Source organism: Leopardus geoffroyi, chromosome C2 (genome assembly GCF_018350155.1).
Source record: "Leopardus geoffroyi isolate Oge1 chromosome C2, O.geoffroyi_Oge1_pat1.0, whole genome shotgun sequence".
NCBI lineage: Eukaryota > Metazoa > Chordata > Mammalia > Carnivora > Felidae > Leopardus > Leopardus geoffroyi.
Window position 1 is genome coordinate 55,674,724 of NC_059333.1, and position 15,892 is coordinate 55,690,615.

Consider the following 15,892-nt stretch of genomic DNA (forward strand, 5'->3'; position numbering starts at 1 on the left):
GAGACTAATATAATATTAATTAGGGTAACAATGGCTTAGATGAGAAACACTATACACCATTATAAAATATTACATTGATTGTCATCACTGTAGCCCAAATATGGTAGGAAAGGAAGAGCCATTGAAGAAAGAGCAAGCACATCTACACCCAGTCAGTAGATTTATGAAGGATGATGCAAGTGATATTCAAGAGGATTCTGCAACAGAAGACAAGTTCTATAGTCTGGATGAATTACATATTCTGGACATGATAGAGCAGGTAAGCCTGACTGGAGAGGGTACAGACCTGCCTTCCTTCTTCTAGAAACAATCGTTAACCACTGTTAGCCTAGTGTTTTATGCTGTGTTTGTGAGGGGCAATAAAAAACAAGAAGGGAGGGTCAGAGGGATAGAGGGAAAAAGAGCCTTAGGAGCTGAAGCTTTTCACTTTGGCTCTGAAACCATTTCCTGGATTTAACTATTGGGCAGTGTTGATTATAAATGCATTCCTTGCAAAAAAAACTTGGATTAATATTCATGAGAAAAATAGTTTTGTTTAAAAAAAGGTACTTGCATTTTTAAAAAATTAAACTGGTTATAGACATGAAATGTCTACAAAAATATTAACGTACAACAGGTTTTTTCCCCCCTCTGGTTCCTTTCCTTGTAGCGGTCACTGCTGGGAATGACCTTCCTATATATGAAGGTACACGTGAACATGATTTAAGTGCTCAGCAGAACACTAAATCCGACAAAGCAAAAGACAGACTTTTTTTTAGTCACTTGATTTAAATGAGAATTCTATACTAAGGTAATTTTATAACCTGTTCCATAGTATATAGGAATATTGATTGTCTAAGGGTACGGTTAGTAAAAATGATTCTCTGACTGATAGTACAACATTCATATAATTGTCATTATGTTCTTTTTCCCATTGCAATTAGAATATTAGAATATTAGTATATTTTATTTGAAATGACATATTCTTAGCTTTGGATGTCAGACTAAAGTTTAAATATGAGGCCTTTGGTTTTCATTCAGTAGCTATGAGAACTCCAAAATAGAATAAAAATGTCACACACATTTTGGAAAATGTTAACGCCCTCATATATTCAAAAAAACATTTAGCACATGCTTTTTGTCAGAGCTATACTAAGGCATGGTTCCTGTGATTGTAGTGTTTACAATTTGGTGGATAAGTTGAATATTAAACTAAGGTAGTACTGAGTAATAATGAAGTGTTTGGGAATAAAGACTGCCTGAGTTGGAATTCAGGCTTCTCTACTTTCTGTGTAACCTTGGATGAGGTACTTCACGGTTTTATCATCTCTAAAATGGGAGTAAGTGTCTACCTCAGATAAACTTTACAACAATAAAAGTTACCAAAAAGTTACCAAAAGTAACCAAAAAGTTACCAAAAAAAAAAAAAAAACCACCTTAAAAATATGGTAAGCATGCAGATAATGTTATCCACTAGTAGCAGCAGTAGACGCATACCTGTGGTACTATTTAGTGAATGCTGTAATTGGGGAGAGGTGGGTTTATCTGAACTAATCACAGAAATGATGTTTGTATTGAGACATAAGCATGAGTAGGAGTTAGATGGCAACTTTAAATCTCCTTTAAAGTCTTAGAGCTCTTTTTAGAGGAAAATAAGGCATGCGTATTCCATTTGCTCATTAGGGCTCAACCAGCAAAGTAACCACAGAATATGGAGAAACTGAGAAGGAGAAGCTTGCTCGGCAAAGGCAGCTTTATAAATTGCATTATCAGTGTGAAGTAAGTACTTTTGCCATTATATCTGAAGCAAGTCAGAGGTGGTTCAGTTGTTCAGTTCAATGGTAGTTTCTTTTTTTTTTTAAAGAATACATTTTCTTTTTTCTTTCAATATCTGGTGATTTGAACAGAATTAACTATGAAATAATAATTTTCATTTTCATCAGGATTTCAAAAGACAGTTGAAAACAGTGACTTTTCGGTGGCAAGAAAACCAAATGCAGATTAAGAAGAAAGACAAAATCATTTCATCTCTTAACCAACAAGTGGCTTTTGGAATCAATAAGGTTTCCAAGTAAGTGCAAATCTGTTGTTCACAGGTAATTCTGGATTTGCTCCGTAATGAATGCCATCTTTAAAAGATAATCCTTGTGCAGCCACTAGGTGGCATTGTGACTACACATTAAGAATAGCTGATTACAGGTCTGTACTTGCTTAAAAACCAACTATATATTTGTCTTGCCAGCTGGATTGAAAAATGAGCATCGGCTCACTCTGTATATCAAGCTTTACATGTATTGGCTGAACAAGTGTAATTATAATAGAATTACATGAGAAAGATAATTAACTTTCAGATCATGATTCTAATTTGTAAAAATATGACCAATGATTTGCTGTTTCTTTATAGCATATGATGAATACATTCCTCAAAGACACTGTGAAATCACTTGAATCCTTTTTTATATTGGTCTCTCAGAGTTTTTGTGTTCCAAGACCAAGAGATTGAAAATGAATCAAATTCCTGAAGATTGCTCCTTCCCAACAATCTCATTTCCCTTAACAATCTTTTTTATTTGTATGTACTTTTTTTTTAATTTTAATTTTTTTTTAAAATTTACATCCAAATTAGTTAGCATATAGTGCAACAATGATTTCAGGAGTAGATTCCTTAGTGTCCCTTACCCATTTAGCCCATCCCCCCTCCCACACCCCCTACAGTAACCCTCTGTTTGTTTGCCATATTTATGAGTCTCTTATGCTTTGTCCCCCTCCCTGTTTTTATATTCTGTTTCCCCTTCCCTTATGTTCATCTGTTTTGTCTCTTAAAGTCCTCATATGAGTGAAGTCATATGATATTTGTCTTTCTCTGACTGATTTCACTTAGCATAATACCCTCCAGTTCCATCCATGTAGTTGAAAATGGCAAGATTTCATTCTTTTTGATTGCTGAGTAATACTTCATTGTGTATATATATAGCACATCTTCTTTATCCATTCATCCATCGATGGACATTTGGGCTCTTTCCATACTTTGGCTATTGTTGATAGTGTTGCTGTAAACATTGGGGTGCATGTGTTCCTTCAAAACAGCACACCTGTATCCCTTGGATAAATACCCAGTAGTGCAATTGCTGGATTGTAGGGTAGTTCTATTTTTAGTTTTTTGAGGAACCTCCATACTGTTTTCCAGAGTGGCTGCATCAGCTTGCATTCCCATCCCTTAACAATCTTAAGTATTAAATATCTAAGACTTAAAAATTCTGACTTAATAGGAGAAAATGAGTGGCCTTGCTTTACTCTTTTTATACTAATCACTATCTCCAACCAGTATCATTTGGAATAATAACATGATTTATAACACATTATTTTAATAAATAGTAATGCAACAGATACCAGTTATCCACGAAGTCTAATGTGAAATCCACTAGTTGCTAGAGCTAGTAGGGACAATAGACAAGTTCTAGGGAATATCTTAGAATAAGGAGTCTACGATACTAATTATGGAGTTGCAGAAATATTTGGCAGATTTAAGTCTTAAATTTTCTCCCACATATTATATCATTCATCCTTGAGGGGCTTTTTAGAAAGAACTGGATGCTGTAGCATTGGCAACATAGTATCAGTTACAAACACTTTGTAACTTATCCCTGCTGGAGTTAGATCCTTCAAGTTTAAGGAGGTGAAGACCTAAGGTAGCTTTGACATATCTAAACTGGCTACAGTCACTTAAGAACCCACACTTCAGGGTTCAAAACTTTGTATTTTAGCTTAGAAGGCAATGACCAATCCAGATATGTGTTATATAGTATCAGAGATCAGAAAAGTAATGTCATCCATGCAGATGAGCTGTCTCTCTCCGTTACCATCTGAGGGTATCCTTCCTCAACTCTGATAGCTGACCCAGGTGCCCTTGTATGCTTGACCATTTTAGGGGACGCATATATCTTCATACAATGAGCCCTCCATGTAGAATATTCAACAAACATTTATCAAGGGCCTACTGTGTGAGAAGAATTAGGGAAGGCACATGTAGAAGATACCAACACATGTCAGACATTGCTAGCTAATGGAGAGTAGAGATTAATGTGAAGGGTTTAAAATTACTTATAACAGAGGGACTTCTAGTTCTACTAAGAAGTAGCTCTATTCCTTGCCATTCATCCTTTTTACTACTAAACTACCCAAGACATAATACAACAAACAAGCATAGGAAGCTCTAAAAGGTAGAAGAAAGCAGACTGTCAAGGAGCTTTGGTACTTGAGGAATGATATGGCATGAATTTTCCTTATTTCCTCCTATATATCCTAGACAGAGTGCTGCAGAAATCACCAACCTGGAATAGCCAATAGGCAGAGGTGGTGGGGGGAAGCCCAAGAAAAGCCTGTTTGCTCTAGCCAAAGGATCAGGAAAAGGAAAATATAACAACACTATCCAACTTACTCTAGTCAAGCAACAATGGTCCCATACCAGCCCTTGGAACCAGGTAGTATGATAGCAGATAGCACAAACCAGATTCTTTACTGAGGTAGTATCGCAGCTGGTCTTCCATTCCCCACGGGGCAGAAGTAGGTAGTGTTACAGTTCCTCTGCCAGGATAGTGTCAATGTGATCTAGCAGCAATCTAAGCGTCTGCCTCAACTGAGCATCGATGAAACTTAAGGTAATCTAACTTGGGACTACTCAATATGGGTTTCACTTCTACTCTCCTCATGGGGAGCTGAGTTTCCACCCTTGGTGCTAGCTGGCACTCTATTCTCTCCCCTCACTCCAGGTGGTGCCAGAGGGGCCCAACAGGGAGCCCCTGCTCTCCATCCTGTAGAAACAAAGTGATAATGAGTCATCCCTCTGCTTTCTCCTTCCCTAGTGTCAGTAGGGCCCAGCAGGAAGCTGATCTTATACCCTGCTGAGGCAAAGAGCAGAGTAAGTTGGTGCCTCACTTTCACGGGAAATGTCATGGACTGAGGGGACCGAACTTCAACACCACCCATCTGCATCGAGGCAGTGTGTCAGTGTCCACAATTTTGGTGGGATGTTGTAAGCAGGGCCAGATGAGAAGCTAAACATACACACCCACTCAGCCCTCACACTACACAGCAACAGGGGGTCTTCCTGCTAAAAAAAGATTAACTAGAATCCAGAGTCTCATAATACCCAGAATATCTAGGCTACAATAGAAAATCCTCATTATACCAAGAATGAGGACAATTAGAACATGAAAAAGAAAAGCTGGTCAACAAATGATAACATTAAGACGATTCAGATTTGAGAATTACCTGACAAAGATTCTAAAGTGACCATCATAACAATGCTTCAACAAGAAAATTGAAATCTCTTTAAACAGATGAGAACCTAGAAAGTCTTACAAAAAATATATAATAAAGGATGGAAATTATAAAACTAAAAAATACAATAACAAATAAAACCTTGCTGGGGGCATCTGGGTGGCTCAGTCGATAAGCTTCCGACTTCGGCTCAGGTCATGATCTCACTGTCTGTGAGTTCGAGCCCCACATTGGGCTCTGTGCTGACAGCTCAGAACCTGGAGCCTGCTTCAGATTCTCTGTCTCCCTCTCTCTCTGCCCCTCCCCTGTTCATGCTCTGTCTCTTTTTCTCTCTCAAAAGTAAATAAAGATCTAAAAAAAAAATTTAAAAAAAAAACCTTGCTGGATATAATCACTAATAAAGATGACAGAGGATTGAACTGGTAAACTTGAGGAAATACAAAAGACATTACCCAATCTAACAGCATAGAGGAGATAAACTAGGGAAAAGATAAAAAAGAGGACAGAGTCTCAGTGACTTGTGGGACAATAATAAAATAAGTTCTTGTCAGAATCTCAGAAGGAGAGAAGAGAGTGTGTGTGGGGGGGGGGGAGGGGGAGGGAGAAGCATTAAAAGAAATGAGGTGAAATACATAAATTTACAAATTCAAGAAGCTGAATGAACCCAAAGTAGTATAAACTGAAAGAAATCCATGCCAAGACACATCATAACTAAACTGCAAAAAAACTAAAGACAAAAATCTTGAAAGCAACCAGAGAAAACACACATGGGAACATTAATTCAAATGAATCAAATTTCTCATCTGAAACCATGGAGGCCAGAAGGAAGTGGCACATTATTTAAGTACTGGAAGAAAAAAAAAAAAAAAACTAAAAGAAAACAACTATCTTGAATCCTATATCCAGCAAAAATATCCTTTAGGATTGAAGGGAAATAAAGACAAGTCTCAAAGAAAAACTACAAGAATCCATTGCTACTAAACCTATAATTAAGGAATAGCTAAATGAAGGTGTATAATCATAAAGGAAGTGATAATAGATACTTAGAACTTCCGAAAGGAAAGAAGAACATCAAGTGAGTAAAGGGAGGGGTAAATAATAAGAGTCCATCCTATTCTCATTAATTTTTTAAATCATATTTGATGTTTGGATCAAAAATTATAATACCATCTTAGTGAAGTTTATGTAGAGGAAGTACAGCAATTATATTTTAAAACTGTAGAGAATAAAGAGACCTATAGGAAAGTAAGGAAAATATCAATACCAGTAGATTACCATATACATACTGTAATACCTGGTGCAACCACTAAAGAAAGCTACAGAGATATATGTATTCAGATACACTATAAATAAGTCAAGATGGAATCCTAAAAAAAAAAAAAAAAAAAATGTTAAAATAACCCACAAGAAGGTAAGAAAAAAGAAACAGGAAACAAACAAAAAATAATGACAGACTTAAGCCCTAACATCACTGATTACCTTACATGTAAATGATCTAAATACATCAATTAAAAGACCATGGCAGAGTGTATTTTAAAAACAAAACTGTTGGCACAAAAACAGACACATAGACCAATGGAATAGAATAGAAACCCCAGAACCAGACCCACAAACGTATGGCCAACTCATCTTTGACAAAGCAGGAAAGAACATCCAAAGGAAAAAAGACAGTCTCTTTAACAAATGGTGCTGGGAGAAGTGGACAGCAACATGCAGAAGGTTGAAACTAGACCACTTTCTCACACCATTCACAAAAATAAACTCAAAATGGATAAAGGACCTGAATGTGAGACAGGAAACCATCAAAACCCTAGAGAAGAAAGCAGGAAAAGACCTCTCTGACCTCAGCCGTAGCAATCTCTTACTCGACACATCCCCAAAGGCAAGGGAATTAAAAGCAAAAATGAATTACTGGGACCTTATGAAGATAAAAAGCTTCTGCACAGCAAAGGAAACAACCAACAAAACTAAAAGGCAACCAACGGAATGGGAAAAGATATTTGCAAATGACATATCGGACGAAGGGCTAGTAACCAAAATCTGTAAAGAGCTTACCAAACTCCACACCCGAAAAACAACCCAGTGAAGAAATGGGAAGAAAACATGAATAGACACTTCTCTAAAGAAAACATCCAGATGGCCAACAGGCACATGAAAAGATGCTCAACATCGCTCCTTATCAGGGAAATACAAATCAAAACCACACTCAGATATCACCTCACGCCAGTCAGAGTGGCCAAAATGAACAAATCAGGAGACTATAGATGCTGGAGAGGATGTGGAGAAACGGGAACCCTCTTGCACTGTTGGTGGGAATGCAAATTGGTGCAGCCACTCTGGAAAACAGTGTGGAGGTTCCTCAGAACATTAAAAATAGACCTACCCTATGACCCAGCAATAGCACTGCTAGGAATTTACCCAAGGGATACAGGAGTACTGACACATAGGGGCACTTGTACCCCAATGTTTATAGCAGCACTCTCAACAATAGCCAAATTGTGGAAAGAGCCTAAATGTCCATCAACTGATGAATGGATAAAGAAATTGTGGTTTATATACACAATGGAGTACTACATGGCAATGAGGAAGAATGAAATATGGCCCTTTGTAGCAACGTGGATGGGACTGGAGTGTTATGCTAAGTGAAATAAGCCATACAGAGAAAGACAGATACCATATGTTTTCACTCTTATGTGGATCCTGAGAAACTTAACAGAAACCCATGGGGGAGGGGAAGGGAAAAAAAAAAAAAAGAGGTTAGAGTGGGAGACAGCCAAAGCATAAGAAACTCTTAAAAACTGAGAACAAACTGAGGGTTGATGGGGGGTGGGAGGGAGGGGAGGGTGGGTGATGGGTATTGAGGAGGGCACCTTTTGGGAAGAGCACTGGGTGTTGTATGGAAACCAATTTGACAATAAATTTCATATATTGAAAAAAAAATTAAAATTAAAAAAAAAAACTAATCCAACAATACATTGTTTAGAAGAATCTTCAGTTTCAGCAACTGAAATAGATTGAGAATAAAAGGATGGTAAAATATATACAATGTAAACAATAAAAAAGCAGGAATGGCTATATTAATAGCAAAATGGACTTCAGAGCAAAGAAAGTTCTGGAGACAAAGAAGGACATTAAATAATGATGAAAGGATCAATCTGCCAAGAAGACATAACAACCTAAAGATGTATGTGCCAAACAACAGAGCCTCAAAATACATGAAGCAAAATTTGATAGAACTGTAAGGAGAAATAGAAAAACCTGCTATTAGAGTTGTTGATTTCAACATCCTACTCTAAGCAATTTATAGAACAACTAGATAGAACCAGCAAAGATAAAGAATTTCTACAACCCAATCAACCAAATAGGATCTAATCAATATTTATAGGACACTTCACTAGACAATAGCAGAATACATATGTTTGCAAGTGGCCATAGGAAAATATACCATAATAGAACATATGCTGGCCCATAAAACCTCAAAAAATTTGAGAGAGTTGAAATCATGCAAATCATGCACTCAGATCAAAATGGAGTCAAACTAGAAATTAATAACAAATGCCCCTGTGCATCAGCACTCCTATATCCCTTGGGTAAATTCCTAGCGGTGATATTGCTGGTTCATAGGGTAGATCTATTTTTAATTTTTTGAGGAACCTCCACACTGTTTTCCAGAAGGGCTGCACCAGTTTATTCCCACCAACAGTGCAAGAGTGTTCCTGTTTCTCCACATCCTCTCCAGCATCTGTAGTCTTCTGATTTGTTCATTTTAGCTACTCTGACTGGCGTGAGGTGGTATCACAGTGTGGTTTTGATTTGTATTTCCCTGATGAGGAGTGACGTTGAGCATCTTTTCATGTGCTTGTTGGCCATCTGGATGTCTTCTTTACAGAAGTGTCTATTCATGTTTTCTGCCCATTTCTTCACTGGATTGTTTTCCAGGTGTACAGTTTGGTGAGTTCTTTATAGATTTTGGATACTAGCCCTTTGTCCGATATGTCATTTGCAAATATCTTTTCCCATTCCGTTGGTTGCCTTTTAGTTTTGTTGATTGCTGATGCATAGGGGCACTATAAACACCCCAGTGTTTATAGCAGCACTTTCAACAATAGCCAAATTATGGAAAGAACCTAAATGTCCATTAACTGATGAATGGATAAAGAAGATGTGGTTTATATACACAATGGAATACTACTTGGCAATGAGAAAGAATGAAATACGGCCTTTTGTAGCAATGTGGATGGAACTGGAGAGTGTTATGCTAAGTGAAATAAGTCATACAGAGAAAGACCAATACCATATGTTTTCACTCTTATGTGGATCCTGAGAAACTTAACAGAAGATCATGGGGGAGGGGAAGGGGAAAAAAAAAGTTAGGGAGAAAGGCAAAGCATAAGAGACTCAAAAACTGAGAATAGGGGCACCTGGGTGGCTCAGTCAGTTGGGCGTCCGACTTCAGCTCAGGTCACGATCTCGCGGTCCGTGAGTTCGAGCCCCGCGTCGGGCTCTGGGCTGATGGCTCAGAGCCTGGAGCCTGTTTCAGATTCTGTGTCTCCCTCTCTCTCTGCCCCTCCCCCGTTCATGCTCTGTCTCTGTCTCAAAAATAAATAAACGTTAAAAAAAATTTTTTTAAATAAAAAAAAACTGAGAATAAACTGAGGGTTGATGGGGGGTGGGAGGGAGGGGAGGGTGGGTGATGGGCATTGAGAAGGGCACCTGTTGGGATGAGCACTGGGTGTTGTATGGAAATCAATTTGACAATAAATTTCATATTAAAAATATAAAGATAATAGGAAAACCTCCTGCTGGAAACTACACAAAACACTTCTAATTAATCCATGGGTCAAAAAAGAGTTCTTAAGGGAAATAAAAGTATGTTGAACTGAATTAACATCAAAATACAATAGATCAAAATTTGTGGGAAACAGCTAAAGCAGTTCTGAGAAGATTTATAGTGCCAACTGTACACATTAGAAAAAAGGAAAAGTCTCAATCTAATCTAAGCTCCCTCCTCAAGAATCTGGAAAAAGGAAAGAAAAAAAACCAAAAACAAGCAGGTTAAATTAATAAATATTAGAAATAATGAAATTGCAAACAGAAAAACAATAAAGAAAATTCATGAATTAAAAATCTGTTTCTCTCAAAATATCAATAAAACTGATAGACCTCTACCAAAACTGACAAAGAAAAGAAGACACATATCACCACCATCAGGAATGAAACCATGGTAACACTACAGACTCTGCAAACAGAATTATGCTAAGTGAAAAAGCAAATCCCCAAAGCTTATGTACTATTTGATTCCATTCCTATATCATTCTTGAAATGACAAAATTTCCAAATTTAAAATTTTTTAAATGTTTATTTTTTTATTTACAAAAAAAAATTTTTTTTTTTTACATTTATTTATTTTTGAAAGACAAAGCATGAGCAAGGGAGGGGCAGAGAGAGAGGGAGGCACAGAATCAGAAGCAGGCTCCAGGCTTGGAGATGTCAGCACAGAGCCCGACGCAGGGCTCGAACCCATGAACCGTGAGATCATGACCTGAGCCAAAGTCAGACGCTTAACAAAATGAGCCACCCAGGCGCCCCTAAATGTTTATTTTTTTGAGAGAGAGCTAGCAAGCACGCGTGAGGGAAGGGCAGAGAGAGAGGAGACACAGAATCCGAAGTAGGCTCTAGGCTTTGAGCTGTCAGCACAGAGCCTGACGTGGGGCCAGAACTCACGAGGCATGAGATCATGACCTGAGTTGAAGTCAGATGCTTAACTGACTGAGCTACCCAGGTACCCCTCAAAATTTTTGAAATGACACAATGATGAAAATGGAAAACATTAGTGATCCAAGGTTATAAGGAGGAAATGGGAATGGGAGCAAAATGAGGTTTGTGATAAAACTGTTCAGTGTCTTGACTGTATCACTATTCAAAATACTGGTTATTATACTATAGTTCTTCAAGACATTAACATTTGAAGAACATGAGTAAAGGGTACATGGGATCTCTATTATTTCTTGCACCTGTATATGAATCTATGATTATCTCAAAAGGCTTAATTTAAAAAAAAAAAAGTACAGTTGACACTTGAACATGGATTTGAACTATGTGGGTCTGCTTATATTCAAAATTTTTAAATAAATATAGTACAGTACTATAAATGTATTTTGTCTTTATGATCTTAGTAACATTTTCTTTTTATTGTAAGAGTACAGTATATAACACATATAACATACAATATATGTATTAATTGACTACGTTATCAGTAAGGCTGGTCAGCAGTAAGCTATTAGTAAAGTTGTTGGGGAGTCAGAAGTTATATACACAGATTTTCAACTGTGTTTGTTAGGGATAGCTATCAGCATCCCTAACCCCTATGTTGTTCAAGGGCCAGCTGTACATGTAAATAACTGTCAAGTGGAGCTCTACTTAATAGGGATTTTGTAGGGTAAAAAGAGTACTTTTGATTGTTGTGATAAGGAAGAACTTCATTGAAGATAGTATTGAACCTCGACTACATAGAATGAGATGGGAGAAAACACAGGGCATGTAGGCTGAACGGAAACATGAGCAAGCACAGTGTGTGTTCTCATATAGCTTTTAAGCCTTTGTTTTATTCACTTGAACATGTCCCAAAAGTATATGATAAATGTATAAGTATTTTTAAATTATAGAATGTTGATTTCTTTTACTTTAGAACATGATGCTTATTAGAAAGCAATCTTTTTTCTTTGGCCTAATTCAATGTTTGGTAAATGTTTGTTGATGATAATTGCAGAATTAGCAGAAAGATTTCTATAATAGCAACATATTTTGCACAAATTACAATAAGCACTTAATAAATGTTAAGTAACGCTATCAGTAAAACCCATATAAGAAACATGATAGCCAGCCAGAGTAACTTGAGATCTGTCAGAAAAGAACATCTAATCCTGCTCTAATGTTATTCATGAGAAAATAGGACTAAGAAGTTATGACTGCTTGAACATAGATAGCTGTTTCCTATCCAATCTGGATGATAGAAACTATGCCTACCTTATCCTCTATTATTTGAGAATCCAGGCCTTCTGAATTCCCCACCAAGCTCTGTCAACTCTTTATTGCCCTCTAAACTATAGTTAGGTAAAATATTGACAAAATGGAAGCGTACAAAGGAAAGGAGGATGTCAATTTAAAAAATCTTATTACCTCTTTTTCAACTCTCTACATACTCCTGCATACCTTGCTTGAGTAACAAAGCTTGTCTTTCTTATTCTTTACTTGAGAACATGATCTTTTTTGTATAGAAACAGACCTGATTTCTTTTCATTGCATTTTCAGTTCAATAGAACATTGATTATAAGTCTCTATAGCTTCTAACAAGCTTGGAGTAAAGGTGAGTGGGTAATCTCTGAAATTTAATAGTAAGCAATGCAACCAACATTTAAAGTCATTGTTTTAGGGCACCTGGGTGGCTCAGGCAGTTAAGCATCTGAATTCAGCTCAGGTCATGATCTCATGGTCTATGAGTTCGAGCCCTGTGTGGGGCTCTGTACTGAGAGCTCAGAGCCTGGAGCCTGCTTCGGATTCTGTGTGACTCTCTCCCTCTACTCCTCCCTGGCTCGTGCTCTTTCTCTCTCAAAAATAAATAAACATTAAAATATATATTTAAAAATAATAATAAAAAGTCATTGTTTTAAGGCTATCATTCCAATAATTTATATTAACCAGAATTCCTATGTATCTCAAGTGTCTCAACATATCAGAGACTTAACGAGAAATGCACTTTTGCTGTAAATGTCTTCATATTGTAGCAAATTAATGGGTTAGTGTAAAAACTTAGTTGTGAGGAGAAATACAGCAACACAATGAAGGAGCATCATAGATGGTTTGTGAACATACATCAACTAAAAAGTATTACTTTTCACTTCTTGTAGTAGCTTCTTGCATATTAATATTTAAGCTAACTGCAAATGATGTTTTCTGATTTATTTTTACCCAGTCTTCCCATGATTAGGTGATGTCGGTGACTCCCCTGTTATAATTTACTATTTTAATTAAAATTCTTATTTGCACACAGCCTCTTTACTTTTATATTTAATATCGGGTTTCTTTCAGACTTTAACCCTTTAATAGTTTGTATGAATTTGTATGACTTGACATAATAACTTTGTAATCAAGTTAAAGTTATCAGTTCTATCACGGGCCTAGAAAATTAAAACATACCATTGGTGTTTTCTAGTGGGTAAACTAAGATACAAAGAGCTAAAGACATTTTTCTGAGTCTTTGAAGTGGGGGTACAAGTTCTCTTTAGCTTCTAATTGATGGGGTTCGACCTTAGTACTTTCTTTGGGAAGTCAGTAAATCAGACATCGGAAGATAAATTGCAGAAGGTCTAGTTGTAGGAGTCTATTTTCAGGCTTAATATTTGTGGTTCAAAATGGTCATATTTAGTCCCTCCTCAGCTACAAGTAGAGCTGTTCTGACTGTATTAATGACAGTTTCTAATATTTATGACTTACATTTTTTCTTAGATTACAGCGTCAGAGCCACGCTAAAGATAATGAAATCAAGAATCTTAAGGAGCAACTTTCCATGAAAAGGTATAAACTTGGCTGTTGATTTGGTTTAGTATATGTGCATCTCTGAAACTCTTAGGTATTCCACTCAGCATGTTCTGGCCAGGGTAGCCGTATAATTTATTATCCAAACTGGGGCACTTTAGAGCATAAAATTGAGCATTAGCATTATTAATAATTACACTGGGACAACAGTTATAAATTGGAAGTGCCCTAGGCAAATTGGGACATATATTTGCCTTAGTTCTGGCCCTAGAAAACTGCTGAGGGAGATTAGATGAGCAAAGTTGTAGTGCCACAGTAAGCTTGCCAGGGACTAGAGCTTATGTGTTCTTATCGCTTAATAGTGCTAGGTGTGACTGATTTATGAAACTGGCTGAGTTTTATTCTCATTGACATATTTTTGCCTATAGGCAACTTTTTGGGAACTTAGATTCAGTAAACATAGCATAAAATTCACTGTGTTAAGTTATACAATTCATTGACTTTTAGGATGTTCACAGAGGTATACAACCATCACCTTTGTATGATTTCAGAACATTCTTATCACCCTAAAGAAATTCTGGATACATTACAAATCACTCCTCCTCCCCTCCCCTAGCTTCTGGCAGTCATTAATCTATCATTTGTTGCTCTGGATTTGCCTTATTCTGGACATTTAATATAATTGTATAATAAATACCCTCTTATGATTAACTTCTTTAACTTAATGTTCTCCAGGTTCATCCATATTGTAGCATGTTATCAGTACTCATTCCTTTTTATGGGTAAATAATATTCTATTGTAGGGATATACTAAAATTTGTTGACCTTTTCATCAGCAGATGAACATTTGTTTCCATTTTTTCACTATTTTGAATAATACTGTTATGAACATCTGTAAGTGAATTTTTGTATGAACATAAGGTTTTCAGTTCCCTTGGGTGTATACCTAAGAGTGGAATTGCCGAGACATGTAGTAAACTCTGGTTAAATTTTTGAGGAACTACCAAACTATTTTCCAAGTAACTGCACATTTTACAATCCCACCAGCAATGCATGTGGGTTCTGCTTTCTCCACATCCTCACAGATACTTGTTAGATTATCTGTCTTCATTTTACTCATTGTAGTGGATGTGAAGTAGTTGATCATTGTGGTTTTTTATTTGCATTTTCTTAATGATTAAATATGTTGAATATTTCTCATATGCCTGTTGGCTATTTGTGTATCTACTTGGAGAAATGTCTATTCAAATCCTTAGGCCGTTTTTCTATTTTATTTATTTATTTATTTATTTATTTATTTTTTTTTTTTAATATATGAAATTTATTGTCAAATTGGTTTCCATACAACACCCAGTGCTCTTCCCAAAAGATGCCCTCTTCAATGCCCATCACCTCCCCTCCCCACCCTCCCACCCCCCATCAACCCTCAGTTTGGTCTCAGTTTTTATGAGTCTCTTAGGCTTTGGCTGTCTCCCACTCTAACCTCTTTTTTTTTTTTTTCCCTTCCCCTCCCCCATGGGTTTCTGTTAAGTTTCTCAGGATCCACATAAGAGTGAAAACATATGGTATCTGTCTTTCTCTGTATGGCTTATTTCGCTTAGCATCACACTCTCCAGTCCCATCCACGTTGCTACAAAGGGCCATATTTCATTCTTTCTCATTGCCATATAGTACTCCATTGTGTATATAAACCACAATTTCTTTATCCATTCATCAGTTGATGGACATTTAGGCTCTTTCCACAATTTGGCTCTTGTTGAAAGTGCTGCTATAAACACTGGGGTACAAGTGCCCCTATGCATTAAATTGGGTTGTCTTTTGTTGAGTTTTCAGAGTTCTACACATGTTCTGGATATAGGTCCTTAATCAGATACATGATGTGCAAATATTTTCTCCCATTCTGTGAGTTGTCTTTTTACTTTCTTGATAATGTGCTTTAAAACACAAAAGTTTTTAATTTTGTTGGAGTCTAATTTATTTTCTAATTTATTTTTTCTCTTGTTCTTGTAGGCAATTTTGTACAATATTCAATGTCATAATAATTCCTTTTGGTTGAATTAATATATGTCCTTGAATATTTTTTTCCCTGAAAACACTG

General features: G+C 36.6%; 1 protein-coding gene across 8 annotated transcripts in view; it reads left to right on the forward strand.

Moving 5' to 3' along the window:
- Positions 1-15,892, forward strand: part of DZIP3 (DAZ interacting zinc finger protein 3) — a 100,688-nt gene that overhangs the window by 64,410 nt on the left and 20,386 nt on the right. For all 8 annotated transcript variants that reach the window (XM_045501926.1, XM_045501925.1, XM_045501930.1 and 5 more), the window contains 4 exons: positions 94-259; positions 1,663-1,758; positions 1,923-2,050; positions 13,765-13,833. In XM_045501926.1, coding sequence (XP_045357882.1) covers positions 94-259; positions 1,663-1,758; positions 1,923-2,050; positions 13,765-13,833 — 459 coding nt within the window. The remainder of the gene's footprint in view (positions 1-93; positions 260-1,662; positions 1,759-1,922; positions 2,051-13,764; positions 13,834-15,892) is intronic.